General features: G+C 47.7%; 1 protein-coding gene across 4 annotated transcripts in view; it reads right to left on the bottom strand.

The window, feature by feature from the left end:
• Positions 1 to 1,034: 1,034 nt before the first annotated feature.
• The window catches only part of NFAM1 (NFAT activating protein with ITAM motif 1), a 54,067-nt gene continuing 29,244 nt past the window's right edge, over positions 1,035 to 25,857 (bottom strand). Inside the window, exons 1-8 of one of the 4 annotated variants that reach the window (XM_027680098.1) lie at positions 17,435 to 17,444; positions 16,880 to 16,883; positions 16,359 to 16,800; positions 13,926 to 14,264; positions 12,786 to 12,895; positions 10,148 to 10,246; positions 5,543 to 5,629; positions 1,035 to 2,982 (exon numbers count right to left, since the gene is read on the bottom strand). In XM_027680098.1, the coding sequence (XP_027535899.1) occupies positions 2,923 to 2,982; positions 5,543 to 5,629; positions 10,148 to 10,246; positions 12,786 to 12,895; positions 13,926 to 14,264; positions 16,359 to 16,497 (834 nt within the window). In that variant the 5' untranslated portion in view covers positions 16,498 to 16,800; positions 16,880 to 16,883; positions 17,435 to 17,444 and the 3' untranslated portion in view covers positions 1,035 to 2,922. Of the gene's footprint in view, positions 2,983 to 5,542; positions 5,630 to 10,147; positions 10,247 to 12,785; positions 12,896 to 13,925; positions 14,265 to 16,358; positions 18,321 to 19,866; positions 20,275 to 25,857 lie in introns of those variants that run through there. The other 3 variants (XM_027680097.1, XM_027680099.1, XM_027680096.1) reach the window with 3 other exon arrangements.

Here is a 25,857-nt window from a genome sequence, read left to right as displayed (position 1 = left end):
ACACAGTTTTTAAGACAAATCTATTCTCAGCATTCAGATTAAAGCAAAATGTGTAGGGTAAACACAACAAGCCAGTCACTGCTTCTCCCCTTTGTGGAGCTGGGGGAGCCAATCCTTAATTCCCTTTTTTTTTTCCCCCAATTGCTCAACACTCAAAAAAAGGAACTTGTTTCCTCTTGCTAATAATATGCATTTTCTGCACTTATTCTCATGGGCCATAGAGCCAGGTAAGACAAAAAGACCAAATGATGACAAAAAGACTAAATGACTGCCTTGTTCCTGAACAAATCTCTGCTATGAGGTAGCTATACCAATATTATATAAATTATGTTTCCTAGTCTCTCCTACCTGTGCCTGCAGGCATTTCCTCATACCTCCTTGGAATCCATACCATTTAGAAACATCCCTGCTCCCACAGCCTTCTGCTGTATGCCTTTCTCTCGCACACGCTCTGTCGCTGCTGTGCTGCCCATGGCCCACGATGCTAAAGAAGTGATTTTAGATTGTGGCTACACAGATTTAAACTTCCTTTCTCTCATGAAGCAGCCTTCTACCCTTCCTTGCAGGGCCAACCCAAAAGCCATTGAAATCAACACAGCGACTCCCCCTCCCCCCTCCCTCCACCCCTCCCCCCCCTCCCCCCCCCCCCCCCGCCCTGATTTTGACAAGTTTTGGCACACAGCCCAAATCCCCACACTTGCCAGTGTTTCTTGGAAATTTTTACTTTTTCACTTAATTGATCAGAACCTGGTGTGATTCTTCCAGTACTTTAGCACTGACTGTTCTAGAATAGCATTTTCCATTCCAAATACTGTTCTTTCTCTCATGTTTCATTTTAAACAGCTTCAGCTATTTAATATATAGAATTGTTCAGGCATAAATGTAAGAAACATGCTATTTAAAAAGGTAACAGAAAGACAAGACAAATCAACTCTCTGCAAAGCAAGATCATTGCCAGGAAATTTCCAGCAGCACACAGTATTTTTAGCATTTATAAAATTTAAAAAACAAACCACAAAACCTAAGCATTATTATTTTGAAAGTTTTTACTTTTCATCTAATCCACCAGCTTCTGCTGAATATTTTATTGCCATATTGCAATATATTTATAATTCATTTCATCATTTCTTCAAATTTGTTAAGGAAAGGAATTGTTATGCCTGTAAACTCTTCTGTGAACACAAAGGTTTCCTGTTCAGATCAGTAAAATCTAAAACTTTATTTAAAAATATTTATTTATAATCGTTGCAATCTCTTAACAAATGATAAACAGGTCTAATAAGCCATGCTGTCTATTCATTGCTCTTTCTGAAATGAATTCCTCAGCACTGGGAAGAGAAAAGCATTTTTCTGTGGTTAAAGAAAGTCCAAATTGCATGTTTGAAATCTCTTCTAATAAAAAGAGCAAAGCAATAAGCGGATTATCTCTTTAAACATAGTATAGGAAGGTTGGAGGCCCCGGAGACATTTTCCACAGCCTCTATCTGTGATACATAGCAACATTATCTTCTACTAGAGAGGGTCCTATGACCCTGGAGCTCAATTTTAATTTGATCTTCTTCTTTAAAGAGGTTTCTACGATTCCTCTCAAATTATGCTGCATATTCTTATTTTGGGTTGGTTTGTTTGGTTGTTATTTTGTTGTTGTTTTTTAATCTGAGATAAAACAGCGTTGGCTTTTTTGATCCACTGGTTTGATCGTGTTACATGGATATTTAATGTAACCTCTTCCCTATCAGAACTAGAATATGCATCAGCACAAATGGTAGGCAAGTTCCAGCTAACAGGGAAGAGAAGAACTTGCATAGAAAATTCACTTCTAAGGCCGCGCTTCTCCTCCCTCCAGTCATTTCAGAACTGGTCTCCCTGGCCAAATAACATATGGGGACGGGGTAAAAGAGCCTTATACCCTTGTACACCAGCCAGCTGAAACAAAGGCAAACCTATTGGTTCTGGTGGGCCAGAAGTACCATGCCTGCTCCCACAGAGGCTCAAAATCCCAAGCGATAACAAAGGCCATTGCCAAGGAGAACAGGAAACTGGGGAACTCAGCTTGAACTTCTCTAGGCTGGAACCTGGCCCCAGACCTGCCTGGCTCATGTAGCCCCAGCAAGGGAGTTTCCTGAGGTTCCAACCTCCTTGTTCCTCTTTCTTGTTCTGGAATGGGCACTGTCACTGAGACATGTTGTCAGGCAGGGATATTTTCTCTGTTTTCCTTTCCTCCACCTTTATCTCTGTCAGTGCATCCAGTCCTCACCATAAACTGCTTATATTGCTGAAGAGGAAGCATTTACTTGGAGGCACTGATTTGAGTCGCCTGAGTATGGTCACAGCAGGCATCTGTGACTACTTGATGGGATTAGCAGATTATGAGAAAGCATGTTTCACTGTGGGGTTCCTGAGAAAGGAAAAATGGGCAGGTAGATGCTTGGATCTGGTTAAACTATGCATGTAGGCCTGACGGCCTCCTTGGGAAAGCCACAAGCACAGGATCAGGTGGACTGCTGCAGGTCAGGATCTGAACTTCAAGCCAGCAAGCAAGGAGATCTCTGGGTTGTCCCATCATTTGCAGAGGATCGAGAGTTAAGTATTTCAGCCAAGGCAGGTGAGACAAACCTTCACATATTGCCCATTCCCAAGATAAGTGCTTGAAAAAAGCAGCTTTTCTTTTGCATCAAACAGCTTTGCTGCAAAATAGCTTTGCTGCATCAATGCAGACTGAGCCCCGAGGGATTTTAACAGATGCATTCTGTTGTTAATGAAGGGCAGTTTAGAAGGAGCCAGGGGTTCACAAGTCCCTCATGCTTGTGCTCTGAAGTTACTGTAGATCTCTGCATGTATCTGCATCTCATCAGGGATGTAAGAGTAGCTCTGCCACACAGAAGGATGTCTGGTCCACACCGGGTCAGATATCTTTCCCTGTTAGATATTCTCATACAGTGTATCAGAGGATTCTTCCAGAGTTGCTTGCTTCTGAGGTGTCTGCAGAATGATGAAAAGGAGAAAAAAGAAATGGAGGAAAATCATTCAAAAGATGATGAATTAATTCTTAATAAGCAGGCACTGACGTTTGTTCTGTTAGAAATGCCTGTAAGTGATCTGCTGAAACAGAAGCCACTATAGTGAGAAATGTTGCTCCGCCAGAGACAAACGTGACTAATCCAGCCCAAGGGATAAAGATGCCTCCTTTACGAGTCACTCTTCCCCAAAAAAACTGTCAGACTGGGAGGGGAGGGAAAATTGGACTCCGTAAAAAAATAAATCACTTTGGATTCTGTGAAGGAGGAATTCCCTGACCTCCTCAATCCTGTTTCTTCAACAGTTGAGTCTATTCCTCACGACCGTTCCTCGTGTAGACAAGGCGCTGACAGACTGATATTTTAAGCGCTGTGTGGCACAGGCCTGCTGTAAGCAAGGTTACACAGCAAGCAGCTGAAATGCCACCGGCTGAACTGAGCCCTACCTACACTAGCATTTTCTCTGTTGCCACCACCAAAGGGAAACACTACAAAAGTGCTGAGAGGAGGCACCTCCAAAGCATGTGGGATTAACCCCTTGCTACCCAAACTGGCCAACGGTCCATGCAAATGCTCTTGTTTCACAGGGGTTCTCTGCCCCGCTTCCCTTTACAGCTCCCCCTCCATGTGGAGCATCCCACAGCAAGGGCTAGGCTGGACCCTCTGCAGCAGAGTCAGACACTGTTCAGCAATCTCAGCTCCCACTCACAGGCCAAACCCACTGACCCACAAGTCTCACTCTTAGGGAAAATACCCTAAAAGCCAGCTGGAGGACGAGTGTCCCAGGCGGTGACAGCCCAGAATGACTCAGGGAAGCTGATCAAGGTGCTTGCAACCATAGTGGAAAGTGCAGTCAAATTCTCCTGTGCTGAGATCATAAGGCCCTGCCACTCACACTTCCCTTCCTTCAGACCAGCACAAGAACTGAGGACACTTGGCAGCGTGTGAGAGCTCATCTCATCCCCTCTCTTTGCTTTCTTCTCCTCTCTTTCTCCCATCTCTGCTTTGAGCTTTACCCCACCCTGGCCAAGACTACCGGTGCCAGACCTGCTCACATAGAGATGCTCCTTTGCTCTTGCTTTGTTGCTTTGCTGCTGCTCTGTTTTACAGACCCTCTGCCCCTCCAAGCAGCAGCTGAATGGTGTGGGCCACACACAAACAACTCAGCACAGCTCAGACAGCTCCCTGGTAAGGAGAAACCTCACACATCCTGTATCTTGCCACCCAGACTGAATCCTTTCGAAAGGGGTAGCTGGTAAAGGTATACAGAAGAATAAACAGGACCAGGAAGAGGGACCCTATCCAACTAATTAAAAATGCAGCAAGAACACAAACCCAGGGATTCTGTCTTTTCCAGTGCATCATGTAAGACAGGCCTATATAAAACAATCCTTCTTTCTCCTCAGTAATCAGGGACCTATCACTGCTTTTGCTACCACCAACCACAGTGGTGCCACAGCAGTAACTGCAGGCGGCCAGTGGCCGTGGGACCAGACCACGTGGCAAGTAACTCTGAAAACAGAGGAGGCCGCTTGATTTTAGACCACCTTTTCCTCAAAGGTGGGAGTTGTGAAAATGCCTCAGACACTGGAATGAGACACACTCATGAAGCAGAGGGATGTGAAACCAGGGGAATTATCCCCAATAAGACAGAAGTGGGAGGAAGCAGAAGACATTTTTCAGGAACATTTTCTAACATTAGAAGTGAATATATATTTTTTAAGCAGATAAGAGGTCTGGAGAAGAAAAGAAAAACAAAGTTCTGAGGATAGGAAGGAAGTATTCCCTGGTGTGCCTGATGCAAGTTTTGGCCATATGAAACAGCTGACGCCTGCCAAAGGCAGGGTAGAAGGCTGTGTGGACTCCTGGTCTGCTTCATGTGGCCCCCACAACTGATTTGCACCTGCATATTCCTAGTTGCATCTATTTTCACAATGAGTGAATTTAGTACGAGCCCAAAACATAGGCACATTGCCTTTTCCTGAGCCCCAGAGCTGACAGAGATTGTATCAACCCAGCCTCTGCTCAGACCATCTTAGCTTCTGCTACCATGAAATGGCTCTCAGGTACCAAATGCTGGTGAGAGGAAAGCTGCGTCCAGGGTCTGCTGCTGGTGCACAGATCCCTTTACCCCAGAGGACTTCTCAACTGTCTAAATAATCTGGAAGGGGCAATAGTGGGGACCAGCATCTGCCCAACTCTCCATGAATGTCCATCCTGTTCAGAGGGAGCAGTGATGCCAAACCCCTCAATGCCTTTCAGCATATGTCATACAGCAAAGCATCTGCTCAAAACTGTGAGTGCCAAAACTGGTCGAGCTGCAGGAGCAAGGGTTCTCCTGGAAGAGGGAAGATAGGCTACATGTGCAGCCCAGCTGGCGATTGCATGCCACATCCTGTTTTCCCCTTTTGGTGGGACTGGAGACACACTTACTGCCTGCCAGGTCATGGCAATTCTGTGGGGTTTCTTTCCCCATGTGCTCAGTGCATATGGGAAACTTTCCAAGAATAGGGCCCTGGCCTTACCTTCCTTGGAGGATTTTTTTTGAGTGAAGGGTTCTTTGTATTGTTCTCGAGGACAGAATAGATATCAATTTGCCGCACATCCAGGCTCTGCACAGGGAAAAAAAGAAGAAAATAGGGATCAAATAAATTATTTAGGTTTAAGACTACTAATTACACACTGGGTTGTTCCCCATGTCATGCCTGATACTTTTTAGAAACCCCTGCCCTCTCCAAAATTTTGAAGTTCCTGACCTGAACTTGGGCAAACAGAAAATCCTTTCCCTCTGAAATCCCTACAGTGCAACTGCATCATCTTCTTCTTTTCAGGCTCACAGAGACAGGCTTTGATGTTACCTACCCTGTGTAAGGCAGTGGAGAATAATGCCACTGCCCCTGCCTCCCTCTGCTCCAAATTGTCGCAGAATGGAGAATAAAGACCCCTCTGCCACACGAGATGATGATGTGCACCATGGGGACATGGCTAAGGGGCAGTGCTCTGCATCACCCAGCACTGTTTAGGTGCCTGACACCCACAAGCTCTTGTTCATGGTTATTCTGGGCACACAAAGGTAAGAAAAGGGGAGGGGTTGGGGGTCCTGAAGCACAGGTGCTGTTGAAAATGGGAAACCCTGCATTGGACAAAATTCCTGTTTATTGTCTGGGTTTGTTTTTTTTTCCAAGCCAGAACTCTCCTTTCTTTTTAGAGTGAGCAAAGAATAGTAAAAAAACCCCATACGCTCCCAGGCCCTCAAACATAACCGTGGTCCCACACAGCTACACAGCCCTACATGCATATGCACTCGCTGTCCCCCAGGTAATCATGTCACAGGAGATGCATGTCAGTTTGAGTGATATTCCAGATCTGCCTGAAGGATCAAACATAACAATCAGGAGGACTTTTCCATGTGTTTTTCAAGGATGACAGCAGGTTGCCAAGGTGGCTGTTTCTCTGGCAACAGGAAGATGGGAGGAGCTCCCGCTGCAAGAGGGGCAGATGGTATTAGTGGAGAGACTGCAAAGGGAGCGAGGCGCCCTGAAACACAGAGAGGAGGATGAGAAAAACACAGAGGCTTGATTCAGGGGCTGCTGATCACCTGAACCCTCATAATTTCATCTGGAGTTGGAAACACTCAGCATCTTTCAGGATCATGGCCAGCAGAACAGTGGTTTGAACAGGACTAGATGATACAGGAGCAGCATTTGGGAGGGGGCCTTGGAATAAACAGGCACTCAGACATGAGGGGGCCACAGTGAATGGAGCACTACACGTCTCTCCCATTCCCATGCCTTCTCTTGGAACATCAAATTATTTCACCTCTCTGCTTTCTACTCCCAAAACCCCACTTGCCCCCACAGAGATCTCGCATGTGCCCATGTGCACATAGAAAATCCAATTTCCCCATCCTCATTTTCAATTCTCTTTGTGATGCTCATAATGAGGACCTTGTCCTGCGTGCTCCACTTCCAGTAGCCTGGCTCTGTGTCCCCTTGGCAAGACAGGCAGCCTCTTTCACTGCTCCAGTCTGAAGCCACTTGCAAGCAAGAAGGATCCTTTTGGTATTTAACCTCAAAAAAGACTCCCTGCCTCCACAAGCCTTCTTCCCATGAAGGCTGTTGACACTGCTAGTCCTTTGCTGGTCAGTTGAAAAGTTGGTGTCTCCAACTACCATTTGCAGTTAATTACTTTTACTTGGTCACTGACCACCTGCTACTGTCACAGTGGAGGCACACAGGCTACTCTCCTCCCTGCTGACAGATTCCTTCCCATCGCCAAGCAGCCTCCTGTCTTCCTCACACCTGGAAAAGCTCCTATGCTCTGGAACCTCCTGCACCCCAGGAGTTCCATTTGCTGCTCAAAAAAGCTTGTTTGAAGTGTAAAGCAGATGAAGCAAGGCCCTCAGATTGTTATTTCCAAGCTGCTCGTTAACTAGGCAGCTAAGCTGGAAATCAGAGGATGTGCAGGTTTGGGTCTAGGCAGTGCAGTGAGGTAGAGCAACTCCAGGGTTGCAGGATGACAGAGAGGTCAAGGAACACCTGGCAGTACAGAGAGAACAAAGTGGTTTCCCAGCTGCCCCCTCATTACCAGGGCATACACCCACCCCCAGGGACCACAAAGTAAATAGTGGCACCTGAAGAGCCACTGGGGAAGGCATTTGCTCCCAGGGCTGTTCAGCAGCAGAGCTTTGCAGAAGGTGCGGTAGGACCCTTCCCACACCAGGGATGAGCCTTGCTGCCACGTAGGATAACACAGACTACTTAAGGAGCTGCACCAGCCAGCTCCGAGACCTTACTTTGTTGTCCACTGCTGCTTGCTCTTGCTTGCTCCCAGCTCCAGGCCTGCAAGGACACTGTGGTTCCTTGACCTGGCTTTTTTTCAGATTCTGACCTGTTGCTTCCCCACAGATAGCACAGCTGGCACATGATGGCCTCCTGTCCAGTTTCCTAATCTCTGACCCTCTTTATCTTATCACTGGGAGTTACTTCTCACTTATCCTTCCTTTTTCCTTGCCTTAGTGCTGACCACAGATTTCTTCCCTCCCCGTGAATTAAGAACCGAGTTGAACACCCAGTTTAACACCAATAGACTTTCACAACACACCTAGTTTCAAATGCCCTTTGCAAGTCTGAGTTTACACTATGCAGAGTTCCCATAAAATTTAGCAGTGGGGCACCAGAGTCAGCTTTCAAAGGAAATCAGGTTTGTCTACTTTCTATTCTCCTCACCTCTCCTGAGGGCCCATCTAACACAGGTTTCCACCCCAGGGTTCTTGCCCTCTATACCCCATTACACCTCACAGGGCTGTGCTCCCCCCTCCTCACCTCGCAGCCCTTCTTTCACCATGTGTCTGCTGCAGGAGTTGCCGCTTCATGCCTGAACGAGTCGTCCCGCAGCAGCTGCTCCACAATACAGGACCCTCCAAGTGGGCGGGCTCATATTCCCCAGCGCACAGGAGATGGTCCCAGGCTGCTTGCAGCCCTGCCAAAGAGCCACCTGCCCTGCACACCGGGCTGGCCAGGAGCCCTACACAGCTGGTGTGTGGTTAACAGCCCAGGGGAAGGCCAGCTGGGCCAGGTCCATAGGGCTCCTGAAGCACTGGGGCCCGGCCAGCTCCTGGGATTGCCTGTGCCTAAGGCTGGCTCTGCTGGCTTGCTATATTAGCCTTAGTGGAGCCTGAACAGAACAACATGATGAAACATGTAATTAAGATGGAGCTAAGGATGCATGACGAGGCCGACTGAGCGAGAAATGGATTTGATTTTTTTGTTTGTTTCCTTGCAGAAATCATCCACTTCAGCAGGAAACTACCCATTCGGATTTTTATAAGCCCAAATTAAAAAGAAATTACTTGATACAAATGAAAAGGTTTATGACCTGCAACCTCCTTTACCCAAAGCATTGCTTTTTGCCCAGAACAAACGTATCGCATACAATACATAGTGCTCTCTTTTAAACAACTACTCAAAAAATTAAAAGGCCACAAAATGGTGCCCCTTCCTCCCCCCCACAGAGTGAGAAGAAGGAGCAGGCCTACCCTCTTGTTTGTATCTGCCCCCGATCACGTCTCCTGCTTCCTTGCCAGAGCTTTGCTCCTCTCTGTAGTACAACCTCCAGAGCTTCACTTTGTTTAAATGATTAATTCAGAAGAGCTTACAGGTTTTCCTTGGAGAGACTTTCTAGTCCTTATAGACCTCACAGACAAAAAGGTTTCCTAATATTCAGGTAACATCCTTCTCTACTCACTTTCATTTTATTTCTCCTCGTTGGTCCCACAGATCACAAGGAAAAAACCAAACCCTTCCCTTCTTAGTGGAGCAGCCCTCCCATGGGAGTAAAAGGCGAAAAAGAAATCCATTTTAAATGGAGCTGGATGGGTTGTAAATGGTATTAGGAGTCACGGTTACTTGAGATAGCTGAGGTCTAGGCCTGGCATTTCAGGGGAGCCACTTCAATTCTATTACTTATGATGCTGCAGCTACTGGGCTCGAGGAGTAGGAACAGTTGGCATTCCCCAGTTTGCGAAATGGAAAAGGATGCAATGAAAAGAAAAATGCTTCAAAAAAGAGACTCCCTTCATTTTCTTCCTGCCCTATTCCCCCTGCTAGCTAGTCAGCCTGCTCAGGACTGCAATGGTCTGTGACACTGGCATCAGTGTAGGTACCATAGCAGGAACTCTGAACAGCTGGGGTTGTTTAGGGGAACATGTCTCTCTGCCCCTTTCCTGAGCAATCATTCTCCAGCTGGGAAGGGCATGTCCTTGAGACACTCTGCAGTACAAAGAGGGGCTGAAATGCCCTCTTTCTTCCTGACTTGTGGAGACCCTTCTACCTCTTCCACCAGGAACCCTCTGTGGCCCCACACTTGCTGTAGAGGAAAGGGTGCTGCCCAGCAGGGCATGGGGCAAGGCTTGGGCACTGGGGAGACCATGACTGGGACCAGGATGGAGACACACAACATGTACAGTCTTGAGAGGAGCTGAGCAGGGCAAGGTCACCAGTACCAGGCTGGTATGCAGGTATTGCTCATGTTTCACATCATGATACTGGCATTGTTTTTACCATGGCAGGGAAAGGAATATTTGTACCACGATGCAGACAGAAGGGATGAAGGGTGATTCTGGTACTCACATCATAGACAGGAGGTGGTGGTGGTGGGCTGGCTGAAGGGAGCTGAGTTTCCACCTTCTGTCTCAGGATATTTAGCTGGCTCCTTCTAGGGCACAACACCTGCTCAGGACAAGACATCAAATGACACATTTGGAGAAAACACAATCTCCCCAAAGCTGAAATGAACACCAATGTCATATCAAAGCCAGATGCTTGCACATCTCCTGAATGCTTCCAAAGCAAAGAGTGCTGGCAGTGTCTGCACAACACATGCTGGTCACTTTCCTCACCACATGTTACCACAGGGTAACATGTAGGAGTCCCGTGACTTACACTGGAGCAGTAGAAAGGAGAACTGGGCTCTGTGTGTACATATAAAGCACTTACACCACTGAAACTTTGCTGGGCGAAGGGTGTAAGTATTTTACAGCACAGAACAATGCTGTAGGACAAGGAATAAAGTAGGGCCATGTTCATAGTGCACAGGGGAATTTCAGAGAGGCAAAATGCAATGACTTTTGTCAGGACTTGGCCGGGAAGCTTCTGCTAATACGCAGGGTCTAGAGAAGAGCACCAGACAAGCATTAGTGATGACATATAGTCAGTGATACACTAATGTGCAAGTCCAGTTGAAGGAAGAAGGTGCCTTCCTCTGAAATGATGCATCAGATGAGTTCTCCTTGAACATGTTCCATTCACACATAGAGAAGCTCAGCAAGCAAGGGAGGAGGCAGAAAAGGAAGAAGGCTTTGCTTTGTTCTAATTCAGAAAGAAGTGGGATGATTATATTCACATCACATGAAAACTATGAACTGCTTTCCAGTCCATTAGTAACTAAGGAGGATGCTAAATAGCTTTTCTTAAAGATAAACATTTTTAAACCAGCAGGTCTGAGCAAGCTGTGGTGAGAAATATGGGCTGTGTTCTGCAGGAGGGCAAATATAAAGACTGCACGATCTCTTCAGGCCCCAAGGACAGCCCATAAGTCTAAGACTTGCAGGCCCACCTCAAAACCTAGAGATGCCAATTGGCGAGTCGTGACACTGCCCTCCCCTCCTCATCCCCACGGAGATGCTGTCTAGGCAAACAGAGATGGGGGCCTGTCTCCAGCCGACTCACTCTGCCTCTTACATTCCTTCCCCTGTATCAGGCTGCCGGCAAGGCAAGTCTCACGAGATTAGCAGGTCTGCCAACTGCTGCCATTCTGCTTTCAACCTCATGATCTCTGACTGTGTGTGCTGAAGCCTGATGCTCCTTGGAGTCGAAGGACTGTAAAGCAGCACAGCCTCCACATAAAAATGCATGCAGAGAGCCTGCTGTTGTGGTAGCAGAGAGCAGCCCGAAGAAGTAAATATGGGGCATACTCTACCTAGAAAACAGCAATCCCCAAGCTCCACTTTAAAAGACATCAGGTATTTTTAAGCCAGCCTTGAGATCTCTGGAAGAATGCAGAGGATGCAATTTGAACACCTGAGGGTGGCAGTACTAGGAGCTGAAGGTTTTTCCCAAACAATAGAGATTCCAGTATCATGACTCCAGAGGTTTTTCCTCAGGGCCCCTGTCTCATCCAGATCTTTTGCCCTGCTTTTGGCTTTTCTTCTCCTTCTCTCTAAATCCTTTCTTCCCCACACCTGGTTTCCCCTTTGCCCTCAGTTACTCATCCCAGCTTCCACTTCCTTACCCAGCTTATCCCAGCTTGGTCTGCTAACCCAAGGGGCCCTGTCAGTCCAGTCTTAACACCCCCCTCCAAGAACCAATGCTTCCTTGCTCCAGATTCCAGTCCCAGTTTCCGCCCTCAGGCTCATTCTTCCAGCTTCGCAGGATCATTGCTGTTGAAAGGTGCCTCTGGAGATTGTCTAATCTAAACTTCCTCTGCTCAAAGTAGAGTCACATAAAGCTTTTTGCTCCTCAGGCCCTTGTCCCTCTCTTTTTTTCCCCAGTTAGTTGTAATTTCCACACATGCTTCCTTGGGATCCTTGTCCTGACCTTTTCCTCTCTCTCTGCCTCTTAATGTTTCTCTGCCAAACTCATGCCCAAAGCTTTGGTCTCCAGCCCCTCCACACTGCAGATTTTTTTCTTCTGTGGTGCACAAGCTCAGGAATGCAGCTGCAGAATTCCTGAACCAGAGTAACCTCCATCTTGAAAGAGGATTAGAAACAGGGAAAGTCGTGCCCTCCTCCTGCCATCAGGGTTGCAACAGATTTGCTTGAGTGCACAGGACATTACCTGTCTGACTGGCAGGTAAGGCCCCCTCACAGGGGTTTTAGACAACTGAACTGCTAAATTGATGAGAGCCACAACTGAGTATGCACAAACTGCAATTTTCCAAATTCCATCACAAAGCTACATCTCCTTGAATGTTCTCATGGGCAGCACACTGCTAATGTGACTTCCTGCCCTGTGTCAAACCCTTGTTCTAAAGCAGAGCATGCTGGAGTCAAAACAATTACCAGAATTTCTTTAATTATTGACTCTTTTTGTCTTTCCTGTAATATTTTTTTTCTCAGAAAAACTGAACTTAAGAAAATAAACCAAGGCAGACACCCAGCATGGAAAATCTCAGGACAGGGATTTCCAATCCAGCCAAGTTAGAAGCAAATGGAATTAATTCCTAGAATGGGTCATGTCAGGTATTGGGTTTTATTTGGTTATAACTTGCCTTTCTTTTCCACAGAAGCAGAGCTGTTGCGATGATGCTCAATGCAGCAAGAAGAACAGTAAGGGTAACAAGGATTTCCCACCCATAAGAGGTATCTATGTACCCTGTACCTGTAAGAAAGAAGGAAAAAGGTTCACAGTGAGGAGAAGTTACAATCCTGCTGTGATTTTAGCCCTGGAAAAAGCCTTGAGAGAACTAAAATACAGGTATGGTGGCAGAGATGCACACAGCCTTCCAAACCCACTCTGACTGAGCAGAAAGCAGGATGAAGCTGCAGAATCACACAGAAGAGGCAGGTTATAAGCAGCTCCATGTCATATAGTGCATTAGATGGAGGTGATACAACTATGAGAGCCCAGAAATGTGGCAGATAGAGGCTGGCAAAGGTCTTGTGATAGGAGCAGAAAGACAAATGGTGGAAAGCACGCAGGCCACACAAACTAGGAGGGTGGGTACTGTAGGCATCCTCTGACCAGCGTAGCAAAGCTATTTCATTGCAGCTCTTGCATTTACACTAAGTTCTTCATATCCAGCATTCAGTAATGCAAATCCAGCCAGTCAGCAGCCTGCCCATCCTTATCACTTTTCTTTAACATTCCTCTTATGTTGCATGAAGCTTTCCCTTGCTTTCCGGTCTGCCCATTAACAGACCAACCAAACCCTTGCATCACATGGAAAATGGGGAGGGATGTTGGTCAGTCCCTAACCTGTTCGTGAGCCCCTAGCAGTGAGCACCAAACCTGTACATCTCATTACAGCAAGCACCCTAAGGACTGACCTTACCAGCTGCCTCTGTCATAGTGCTGAAGGCCAAACCGCACTATCTCCTCAACATTGGCACTTAAAAGCACCATCTGACCCAGTGCCAAGGCTCCCTGGATAGATCCTGACTCCCAGGAGGCTGTGACAGGGCAGATAAAAATTATTGCATCTTCAAGTTCCCCATCGGGAACAGTAGCACAGGTCACCTGTGCAAGGCGCATTCAACCCCAAAGGCAGTAAGTACTAAGCATGAATCATTATTCCCACCTGATTTAATAGCATGTTTGGGTAGACAAAAAGAAGAGCAAAGACCATATTTTCACAGCCAGATCCAGCTGATTTTTAACCTCCTGCCCTTCCTTCTGGTCGTTCACTTACCTCTAGCAAGGACAAACACTCCCTTTCCCACTTTCTGGATGTCATTCCATTTGACCTCGCAGTAGTATGTGCCAGTAGAAGAGGTCTTTTCAGGTAGCACAATTCTGTGGTCATAAGATACGGCAGCAGTCTTATTCTCTTCTCCAGAAGGAATGGGTAAGTTTTCTGACCTATTATAGATGGATGTCTTCTGGCCCAGTGAATTAATCCAGTAATAGCAGATTGAAAATTTGGTGTATTTTGGCATGTAAGGAAAGATGACTTTACAGGGGATGGATATTTCTTCCTTAAGCAGTGCAACCTGGATTGGAGGTTTCTGCTGTACGTCAACATTTTCCCCTGTAAGGGTAATAAGTGTTAGCAGTTACCTAACATCACTTTCAGTCAGTCCTGTCCCAAAGACAGGATCACATGGAAAGTAACCATATGCCAAGAAGCACGCCCAGAGCACAGAGTGTTGGCCCTTGTCAGAAACTGAGTGATTCAGAGCATGTGCCCTGTGTGATCTGCCACATCTCTTAGGTAATTGCTGTCTGATTTCTGATAGCCTGCTGCATTCACAGGCTTCCCCTTTTCTCTTGTGAGCTCCTCCGTACAACGCCAGCACACAGAGAGAAAGGAAATGAAGCAGGAAGTGAACGGATTTTGCAGTGGTGTGAGACTGTATTTACAGTGGGTGAGTAGAAAGCGATTTTCCAAGACAAATGCTAGCTAGACATCTCCTGGAACTCTTGAGTTACAAGCTTCTGCCTGGGCATCTATGTGTGGCCATGTGATGACTCCGTGGAAATGAAGGTGTTGTACGTCAGCAGGTGTTATCAGTGGCACTATGTATTTCTGAAAAACAAGTGGGGAAGGAAATTGCATATTCCGTACAGGGGCCAGCACGGGGGCCATGAGAAATAAGCCACAGCTTAATCACTCCAAAGTTTTGCTGCTGTAAAAGGGCAGCAAAGTACAAGCCTTGATGCCAGATATGGGAACTATCTGCAGAGGACTGCAGATCTTAAGTATCTATATGTGACAGTATCTTAAGCAGAGAGATGGAAGATCACACCCTTCATGTGCTTCTTCCTAACACATACAGGGCAGTTTAAAGTGATCTATCACTGCAATTCAGTATACAATGATGTCAGGAGTTACAAGAGAGAATGAATAAGCACAGAAGTGGAGCCATACCAAAGTTCACTCCCTGTTTTGTTTAATAAAAAGTAAAAAAACCTTAGAGTGAGCCACAGGCTAGTAAGGAGCCTGGGGTACAGGATTTCTTTGGCTTCCCAGCCAAATTTGGGTTTAACATCAGGCAGTCTCTAGATCTACTTGTTTGGCAGCTGACATAATACCATATATAAAGCAATTTAAGAGGAGGCTGTTTAAGAAAGGGAACTAGAAACTTACACACAAGCCTTCTTATGAAATGAAGGATTCTTTCAGAGATGTGAAAACAGAAGAGGGAAAGAAGGGTAGAGAGAGAAAGTAGGGGATGGGCAGGCTTTTCATTCATGCTTTTGATGGGATTCCCTGGTGTTCTGCATCTATGAACAGGCTCATAACAAGGTATTAGAGCTGTCCCAGAGCACAGCCAGGCTTGCTTTCCTGTCATCATGCACTAACACTGCATCACAACAGCAGCATCATCCCTGCACAGCGGGCGCTGGCATTGGAAAAGGCAACTCAGACTTAGCGCTGCTTAATGCCGGGCACTGAGGAAGGTTGGGGGGGGCAGGGCAACAATGGAGGGAGGGCATGGCCACTGCCCAGAAAGGACTGTTGGGAAGTAACATCCATTAAGGAAAATTCTCTACAGATCACATAGCCAGGGACAACAGCCTGAGAGTAAGGAAGAGCTTAGCTTACATCACTAGAAAAAGGTTCTTGGCCGTAAAAGCTACCAAGATATAGTACAGTCCTCAGGGACATGCTCGTTCTTTGTGAACACACAGTCCTGTGTACACTAGGAACACTACTATGGAAAGAAATCACAGAAAATCCTGCAGACACTGTGGGAGTGATAACCCAAGTGGTTTCTTCTGGGCCATATTTTTCAAAATCATTCATCATCCTTCTCCTCATCTCTACCCAGCAGAACACACATGAATATAGTTTCTGTACAAGACATGGCTAAGGACTGCTATAACAAAGCAGAGGAGAGATCTATCTTCTTGCAGTATCCCAGGAGCCATGAGCTTGAGAAGAACATGCCAAGGAAAAAGCCAAACCATTTTATTTAGGTTATCTATCCCTTTTCCCATGTTTCCCCTTTCTTGAGGATTTGCTCTCTCAGCTTTGAAATGCTTAAAAGACAGAAATAGCAGCAGCGTGCAAATTCCTAGAGGGGATCTCTGGAAATTAGCAAAAGATAGCAGCTGGAAATGCTCTAATATGAAAAAACATGAGAGTAAACAAAAGGAATTAAAAAAAATATTTGTTTACCTCCACACTGAAGCAACCAAAGAAAGAGGAAGATGACTTTTAGATTAGAGGCCATGATGAGTGTCAAAGGCTGTAAGAAAGCAACAAGACAGGAAGATCCAAAAGGCAAAAGAGATGAGGGTTTGTCAGGTATTTCCATGCCTGGGCAGCTGGTTGATCCCCTTCCCTTTGTGAAGGGACAGGCAGGATGTACACACACTGCTTTTGGCAAGCAGTTCCTGGCAGATGCAAGCTCTTCTGCTTTTCAGTCAGACTCCTCCCCGCACCGGGGTTAATATTTCTTTACTACCATGATGGTGTTACACCTACCAGCGGGTGTCCAAACATTAGACCATAAGCACTTTAACACACAGAGCTTTGTCTCCCGATGACCGTAAAATATCACCCACATTTAAAGCAAACTTTGTCACCCTCCAAACTGACATGAACACTCAAGTTTTGTCTTCAGTGCAGAAAACCAGTACCCACATCAGCAGTCAGTACAGAGAAATGGCTCCACTGTACTCCTGACTCCACAAAACATCCCTCCACAGCCAACTCCTCCACCAGGTCCCTTCAGAGGAAGGCACTCATATTCACAAAGTGAGAACAACCAGACAGCAAATTCATCCCTAACAGCTGGGATGCTTCAGATCCACACCATGCTGGCTCTGAATCAGCTTCACAATGCAGGCAAGCTTTAAGTAATCTATTGTAGTCAAATCTAAGGAGAGCCCTTTGAAGAAGAAAACTCTCATTTTGTGGGAGGCTCCTGCCGCCTATACTCACGAAGAGTCTTTGATTTCAACAAAAGCTTGTTTTTAGCTAAGACATCTGCAATGCAACAGCTGAGCAGCATCTGACTCATAAACCCTCCAATGTCTGAGAGATCTTCACTTCTCTCTAGGCAGCTTCCTCCTTTCGCACTTCTTGTGAGACATTTGCACTGTCCACAAGAAAGCACACTGCTGCAACTTCAAGGGTGCCTGCTCCCACGGGGTGCTGTGCTGTGGAGACTGGTGGGGGATGGCCATGGGGGAAAAGACCTAAGACAGCAGATAAGCCTGTAAACTGCACGTCATCAAAAGCACTATCACTTGTTTTGTCCTTCCAGAGTTTGTAGGAGTGAGGTCTTATCCAAACAACCTTTGGTTTACAGCATTTTTCCTCCTGTTCAGCCTGGGGCAGGTCCTCAGGAGGAAGGGGTCTTGTAACAGGGGGAGGTGTGCAGCTGTGGCCACTGTGGCCCCCTGCCCCCAAGGATGGCTCCAATACCTTGGTGAGAGCCCTGACAGATGGGGAGAGGAGCAAGTGGCTTTGTGTGGCTCTGCAAGGCTGGTGCAGTAGCTGCACTCCTCCAGGGAAGGTTTAGCTCAGATTAGCCAAAACCAGCTCCTCTCCCCAAGACATGCTGATGTGAGCTGGACTGGGCTGGTCTCAGCTGGAAATCGCTCCTCACAGGCCTTAACGCTGAGCAGCAAGGACAATCAAGAGTGGTAACAAGACACTTGGGGCCCAACTGGTATTTCATATATGGAGGCATAGATCAGGCAGCTGTGGCTCTGGGGGGCTCTGGGGTCACAACAGTGCTCAGCAGCATTTCTCAGGCCTGAAGAGCATCTCAAGGTAGTTGGAGCAGGGAGGGAGAAGGAAGCAAAGGCTCACTACCCTCCTGTGGAAGAACTTGGATGAACAGTGAGGGCTTCTTCGGCTCTTATATCACACTCATCCCCATGGTAGCACACAGCTTTGCAATTTCCAGCATTGATGTATTTCTAGAGGACAGAACATGCTGCTCCTGTCAGTGATGTGTTTTAACTGTTATCAGCATTTATCTGCTTCAGGAATTCAGAGTGATAAGTGGATTAAGTGTGGTAGGTTTGTAGGGCTGCCAGGTCAACATCGTCCTTCTGTCCTTTCTCTTCTCTTCCTATAAACAACCCTGTTGCCACTCAAAATGCCAAGTCCTAGAAATATCGCTGTCTGGAATAAAAAAAAAAGATCTAGCATTTCAAAAGAGATCACACATAAGACTCAGCTGTGGGATTAAAGGCACAGCCAGGCCAGAAGTACATTCACTGCTGGGATTTGCTATGGTAGAGCTCACTGAAAAGAAATGGCTTTGAAACGACTACCCAGCAGCTATTAACTGCGAGACAGGATGACATTCTGTTCCTTAGAGCCTAAAGGGAGCCTGAATCTTAGAATGTTAAATTCTAATTCAATTTGGTCTGGGGATTCTGGACTGAGTTTTAACCCTGGAGACACAAATGGGAGGAAGATGAGGAAAAGCTGGGGAGTTGTGTGTTTCTATTACCAGCCTGTAGTGGGGCTGAACTGATTGCCCTGAAACTTAGGTGGAACTAACCAGCATACCTGTTCCAAAGGAAATAAATTACGAAGCTCCATAGCAATAGGTCATTGTATGACCTTCACTCATGCACTATACAGTACACTGCTGCATGTGAGCCGGTCCCTGCAGCATGACGAGGAGGGAACTGCCTGGCCAGCTATAACCCCGCTGCAGCACTGACTGGCCAGGATCCGTATGGCTTGGTCCTCCCTTTAATGCAGTGAATGCTGACACTTCCTGAGACTAAATACAGGATTGGGCTAGGTTCAAGCCACAGTTTCTGCTTGTAGGTGGAAAAGTGTCTAATTTCACTCAAGGACTGTTAAAAGCCTGCAATGGTGGCCAGCGTTCCCAACCATGAGGAAAGGCACATTGTTCTGGCGCGCGAAAACAGCAACATGTTTGGGCAAGTGCTGCACCTACCATAAGTGCCTGCTCACAGCTGTGTCCAATGTACACCCACAAGTAAAGGCGCACACACACACACATGTGCCCACACATGCCTCCACAGCCAACTCCAGGGAAAGTATTAATTCAAACAAAAAGGCTGCTGCTAGCCAAGGCAAAAGCAACGCTGCAGAGACCACAACAAAGCCTCTTTATTGCTGAAGCGTTTAACACCACAACCATCCAAAAGAGAAACACCGCTTGGCGCAGAGAAGTGCTGCAGCAACTCAACGAGCCTGATTGCACAGAGCATTTCATTCCCCAGCACGGCAGCTCCGGATTTGCTGCCTTGTCAGAGACCAGCTCAATCCCCCATTGCTGGAAAGCCAGCCAACGGCAACAGGCACACCTCTGAGGAATCACAATCTCTTTGACTCCTCTAACCCCAGACTCCAAGGCATACAGTTTCCCTCTGTCTGGCGGCAGGAGCGATAGCAGAGCCAGCGCAAGTGGGGCCGTACCTCTGCCAGCATTTTTACCACTGTTGTGTGCTGAGTGCCTCTCAGCAGGGCTGGATGATGCCGACGCAAAAGCTGCCAATGCCCTCGCTATGTTTCTATCCATCAAACTGCTTTAGGGAAGAGAATAATCAGGGACTTGATGGGAAAACAGAAGAATAAAGGTGTTGACACTACCGTGGGGAAGGGTGGGGGCACTTCTCTAATTCCCTTTCATCAGCAAAATGAGTCTGCCTCAGAAATCACCCACTCCTGCTTTTTCTCTGTTCACCTGCTGGAAAGATTCCCGGGGCTAAATTACCACAGGCCTGACACACTCTGGGGGCCATGCCTCAGCCTCGTGGTGCTCCCTACGGTTCTCCTTCATGGGCTTCCTGCGTGTCAAGCTAGGGCGAGCAGAAACTCGCCTGGAGGCGCACACTGTCTTCTCAGGCTGACACCTTCCAGGAGAACATCCACCTGACCGTGCCTGGAGCTCACATAGGACCAGGGCAGAGAGACCATGTCAGGTCCGCCTGAGTCAGTGGGTTAAAGCTTCCCCCGGGCAGTCCACCCGGACCGGGCGGGGCAGCTGAGCCCCTGAGGCGGGGGGACACTGAGCGCCGGGGCACACCGAGCCCCGGACCGGCCGTGCCGCGGTGGCGGGCAGGGCCTGAGGGGCGGTGGCCGCCGCCGCCACCGCCCCGCGCCCTCACCCACAAGATGGCGCCGCCGCCCCGGTCGCCCCCTCCGTCCCTCCCGCACCCACCCATCCCGGTCCTAGGGCACTGGGGCAGCCACTGTTTCGCACCTCGCAGCCGCCACCCCGGAGCGAACGAGTACAACTAGGATCCATTTAAGGCAAATTTAATGCTAATTAACCGTAATCAACAGCTTGAGGAACAATTTTTACTCAGCAAGCTGCAGATACTGCGGTTGCAGTTCGCCCGTCAGGCAGGAGCGGCTGAAGACGGGTGCGGAAAAGGAAAATGAACCTCACTGCCGTGGGTGTAACCCATCCCCGCTGTCTCCTGCCCTCCTCGCCCCTCGCTGCTGCCAGAGGTCACTGTCCCCACAGCAGCTCGGACCTGTCACCCCACACACATACCTCTTGCCCCTCCACTGCAGGCTCCCCTCACAGCCCCCTGTGGCAGAGGCAGCCGAGTCACTTCTGCTGAGTACTTTGGGGGGGCAGCAGCCCCCATCCGGGGAACAAAGCACAGGGAGCTGCTGCCAGCGTTGCCTCCACCCCGGCACTGCCTGTCCCAGTCACTTAAAAGCCATCCCTCCTACACCGAGAGAGCTCTGAAAACTCCTGCCAGTGCTAGTGAGGAGCACAGTTTTATTATGAATGACACCTCTCAGTGCAGATGCCTCCTGGCACCACAGCTGGGTGCTTCCCACCACCAGCAAAGCCCAGGCACCTATTTCATGACCAGGGATGCTGCACTAGTCAAGGTGCTGGTAATGGTGTGCAGCTCACCCTCAGCAGGGGCAGGCTCAAATCAGTGCCCCCACAAACAGGCACAGACTCGCTGCACCAAAGGGTGTGCAGCTGCTGTGAGCAGCCCCAGCAGCCCACCTTGCTAGTCCCCATGGAAGCACAAGCAGAAGAGTCACAGGCACACAGCCCTCCCATGGGCACAGGATGTGTCACCAGCCCCATGGTGCCATGACCAGGCCAGCCCAAACTTTCTCACATTAGCAGCAAAAGTGCCGGGGGTGGGATGCCGGGCAGGAGCAGGGCATGCTGTCAGCAGTGCTCTCCTAAAACAGGGGTCCCAACTCCCTCCTTGCCAGCTGCATGCTTTGAGGTGTGCACATCATGCCCTGAAATCCTCCTGAGTGAAGGGCTGTGCATCTTCTCTGTTGGGGGTAAAGGGTGGGAGGCAGGCAGGTTTGGCAGGGGCTGGGTCCTGTGCAGACACAGGGAGGATCATGTTGGACAAGATGGCAGCAGTTGCAAGGGAGCTGCAGAACCAGTCCCTGCCAGCAATGGCCTCGCCAGATGGTCCTTCTGATCTCGTCTGTGCAGGAAAACTGCTTGGCCTCAGCAAGCCCTGCTTTGAGCCAGCCAGCTGTGCCAGACCGAGCTCCTCTCACCCTGGCAGGCAACAGCTTCTGACTGCCACCAGGTACCCAGGCCTGCCCCATGGCTGCCTCCAAATCGAAGCTCCTTCCCTCTGAGCTTGTTCAAGAAGGCAAGAGTTCAACACTCCCCTGCACCCAAACCACCTCATTCACTCCTCTGCTCCTCCTCTTGCTTTTTTTTTTTTTTTTTTTTAACAGGGACCTTTTCTTTTCCCTGCAGCAGCTTTCCAGCTCAGGATGTTGAGAAGCAGAACCTGCAGCACAGCTACAGTGACCCTGGGAACCAGCATGGACCCCTGCAGCAGACACACATGCATGCAATCACACCCCACTTTAGATTGTCATGGCTTTCCTCATGCACACCAGGCCTCTGCCAGCTCCTGGGAGGAAAGCTGGGAAGGTATTAAGTAGCTAAGTACCTCGCTGGCAAATTAATAGTTTTTTCTTTCTATTAATTCCTCAACTTTGCTTTTATTGTGGACTGTGGAGAATATGCAGGCTGATACAGCTGTTACAGCACAACCTCCTAGGGTGGAAAAACATCTTTTTGTCACCAGACCCTATTCTGGCTATACAAACTAAATAAAGAATCCTGGCAAAAGTATTTGCTGGAAGAACTGCACCTCTACTAGGATTTTTGCCAATATAGAAATGTGTTTCATTCTGTCTTCCCTCCCCATCCCTCAATTTCCCACCTGCCATTTACATTTCTGGCTGACAGAACTACAGGACAAAGATCTGTAGTTTTGGCCTAATGCAAGAGGATGACCACTGGGTTTTGTTTTTCAAACCCTTATAGAGCACTGCTGAGCACACCGGGAGAGCCAAGGCTGCCATAGGCTATGGGGAGAACTGGGAGAGGTTTTGTGAACCTCTCTATGGGCCTGGAGGTTAGGCACTGAGCCTGAACCCACTCCAACCGCTCCAGTGAAAAGGGTCTCTTCTGCCTGGAAAACCACAGGATGATAGATGTGGGTCCAACAAGGATGAGAAATGCAAAAAACCCTGGAGTGCAAGAGGAAGCGTATCCTGTCTGCATGGAGACATAACCTCAGCAGGAACAAATGCAGGGAGGTGAGACTAGATGGACACCATAGCGGGGTCCAGACTCCTTCTTCTGTGGCTAATTATATCTCCACTTGCTCTTTAGAGAGATATATATACGCATGTATATACATGTACTCACATTTTATACCTAGCTACTAATATTGTTGAGGTTTCCCTAAGGCAGCCCCTCTGTGTCCCCCTACAGCCCAAGTAGTCATGTTGAGACCCTTTACCATAGTGGGGCCCATGGCTTCTCCTGCAGACCACTCTCTCCCCAATCTAGGGAGATCCTTCTCCACCCCACCATTCCTTCCTTTATTATCTCTGCCCAGCTGTGGTTTATAAGTTCTTTAAATCTCTTCTAGGAACAGATACAGATCACAGTTACCCAGAATCCAAAAACGCAGACAGCTTGAAATGTGGTTAGAGTCTGCCCTACTTTCATGAGCTGAGAGCAAGGCTCTGCCAAGGTGCTTGCTATGGGGAGAGGAGAAGAGAAAGACCTGTTTCAGCAAACTGCCCCTTCCTCCCTGCCCAAGAAACAAACCTAACCTGTCCCCCTCCAAGCCTGCTGCGTCTGTTCAAAATGCATTGCCTCTTCTCCTGGTTTGCCCGGGACTTGCAGGTGAGCAGGATGGAGACACAAAGGCTCTCCTGCACTGCAACACTTGATACAGGCACAGGGATCTCCCCAAGCTGAGAGAGGTGCAAGGGATTTGCCGAATCAGGGCCATGAGGAAGGCAATGAAGGGTGTGCTGCAGATTAAGAACACGATGCATCAGTAGTGTGTTTACCATCTGCATGCTCACTGACAGCTTTTCCCCATACTGAGTTGCTCCTAGGCTGCGGGAGATGCAGAAGTGGAAGTGCTGCCGGGGACTTCCCTCCTGTGAGAAATCCCCTCACTGGGAAGTCTGCACTGGATTTCAGAGCTGCTGTGGGGCTGTGTCTCCATGGGGAGCATGACTCCCCTGCACTGACAGGTTCCCTCAATGGCAATACTTCCAGGACTTGGATAGGGATACTGCTGAAAAAATACCAGGAGGCTTTTTTCCTTCTCTGAGTGGTGCCAGCCCACAAGACCAACCTGCAGACAATGATGTGTGTTTTTCACACCCATTTTGCCCGCAGTCTGATTCTGATAACCCTGGGCTTTTCTCACAAGCACTGATGGTGTTCAGAGGAGACGGGACTTGGGTAGAGGAGAACAGCTTGCAGAGATGTACCTCCAGCTCTATGACTTTCTCCAAAGTAAAGAATATTTGCTGAATGATTCCACCTATATTCCATGTGGAATACATGGACCAGTACATAGACAAGCCACTTGCAGCCACTAATATTTTAAGGCTGTTTGCTTAACCCTACTTGGAAGCACTTGTATCAAGGCAAGGACCAGAGCAACAGTGGGATATTTTTGCTGGTGCTCTCACTAGTGGTAGCAACAGTGAGATGTTTCAGGAGAATGGCTTGCTGTAGTCAAGGCCATAAAGAAATGCTAAAGAAGGTTTTGTCTGAGAGATAATAGCCCAAGATCATTACGATATTTATTAACATCATTTACAGGACTGACTTCAATAGCCTTGGAGGGAAGAATGAAAAAATGCCAGCAAACACATTACGTTCTTCTGCAAGAAGTTTTTTCATCCTATTGAAAAGCTTTGTTAGAAAGAATGATGAGAATGGTAATAATAAGGTACTATAATTATACCTGATCCTTCTATAATCTCTCTCTCCGCAGAGTTCGGGAGCACTTTACTGCTATTATTGGATTTGAACAGTCCCATCTGGATAACATACGACTGATTTGTTTGCATGGCTTATTTTAGGTATTTCAGCATGTACATTAGAGTTGCCTTCGTATTTGGCTGATTCCCTGTACAGTCTGTAAGAGCAGGAAAAGATCTTCAGCTCCTGCTCACCACCACCCCATTCTCCCATCCCGATGCCTTGGAGAGCTCTTCACAGAAGTCCAAGGATAAATGGAACCATCAGTCCTTCCCAACTCAGTACTGCAGAGTGTTCAACAGCAGTACTGAAGTACTAACAACATGGGGGTTGGATACTACCTAGAACATTTGGATTTGCACCTGTATTAATTTAGGCTTGAGATTCCACGTATCCCGTAACAACTCTAGATGCACTTGAAAGTCTAGCAGCAAGGACTTGGCACATACCTGGTGCTAATGTACATGCTCTGTGGTTAGAATAGCTGCTACCTGAAGCTTTTAACCAAAGGGATCTGCGGCAGGAATGTGTTCCCAGCACACACGGAACCAGGGAAAGCGTGACGGATGCTCACACCTTTCCAGACTTGGCATTCCTTGCAACACCATCTCAGTTACAGTGACGCTGGCAAGCTCTTACCGCAGCTCCCATTCACCGTGGCATCTAAATGAGCAACCAGCTCCATCAACGTCAAGAACTTTGTTGTCCCCTTGCAGGAGCTCTTGAGTGCAAAGATGCGCACTTGCTACTTCCCTCTGCCAGGGCCAGGAGAAATAAGACATCACTGAAAATAATTCAGCCCATACTTAAAAGATATTATATAAAAAATGAGATTTCTTTTTTTAAATGAGTAAAAGCACAATGCAAAAACTCTGGTTTACATGACTTGAACAGTTTTCACTTAGAAATTCACAGCAATTTGTCACTAGCTTGCAGTGCAGTGAGGGAATGTTTTCAGACTGAATCACCATAAAACAAGCACAAGTTGCCTGATTCTTTTGTTTCTCTCACACATTTTTAAGGGATTTTTTTTCCCTGTGAATTGGAGCAGGGTTTTCTCCTGCATCCCTTACATACCCCACCTAGCCTCATCCACGGGGACAGGTGGAGTTTCCAGTGTCAGCCCAATCCTAAGGCTGTGGGACATTTTGTTGAGGAGTTTAAAAGGACCCATTAGCCATGTCTTAAGTTTTCCCCAGCTTAATTTTTGGAGTATTATATCCAGTCTTCTCACTTTCGTTCTCTTAGATTCTTCAGAGCCGCCTCTGTCAATTTGTTTACTTCTGGTTTATTTTTAAAAGACAAACCCCCAATGGACATAAGCTTTCAAGTCCCTTTTGAAAATGCTGTCTTGTCTGTAAGTGCTTTGTTTGTGATCCTCTCCAATCCTTTAGGCTATTGTTTACAAGCTGGAAGGCA

This window comes from Neopelma chrysocephalum, unplaced genomic scaffold, assembly GCF_003984885.1.
Source record: "Neopelma chrysocephalum unplaced genomic scaffold, ASM398488v2 Primary Assembly neopelma1_59, whole genome shotgun sequence".
Taxonomy (NCBI): domain Eukaryota; kingdom Metazoa; phylum Chordata; class Aves; order Passeriformes; family Pipridae; genus Neopelma; species Neopelma chrysocephalum.
The sequence above is the reverse complement of the archived record's forward strand: the minus strand, read 5'-3'. Positions and strand labels throughout refer to the sequence as shown.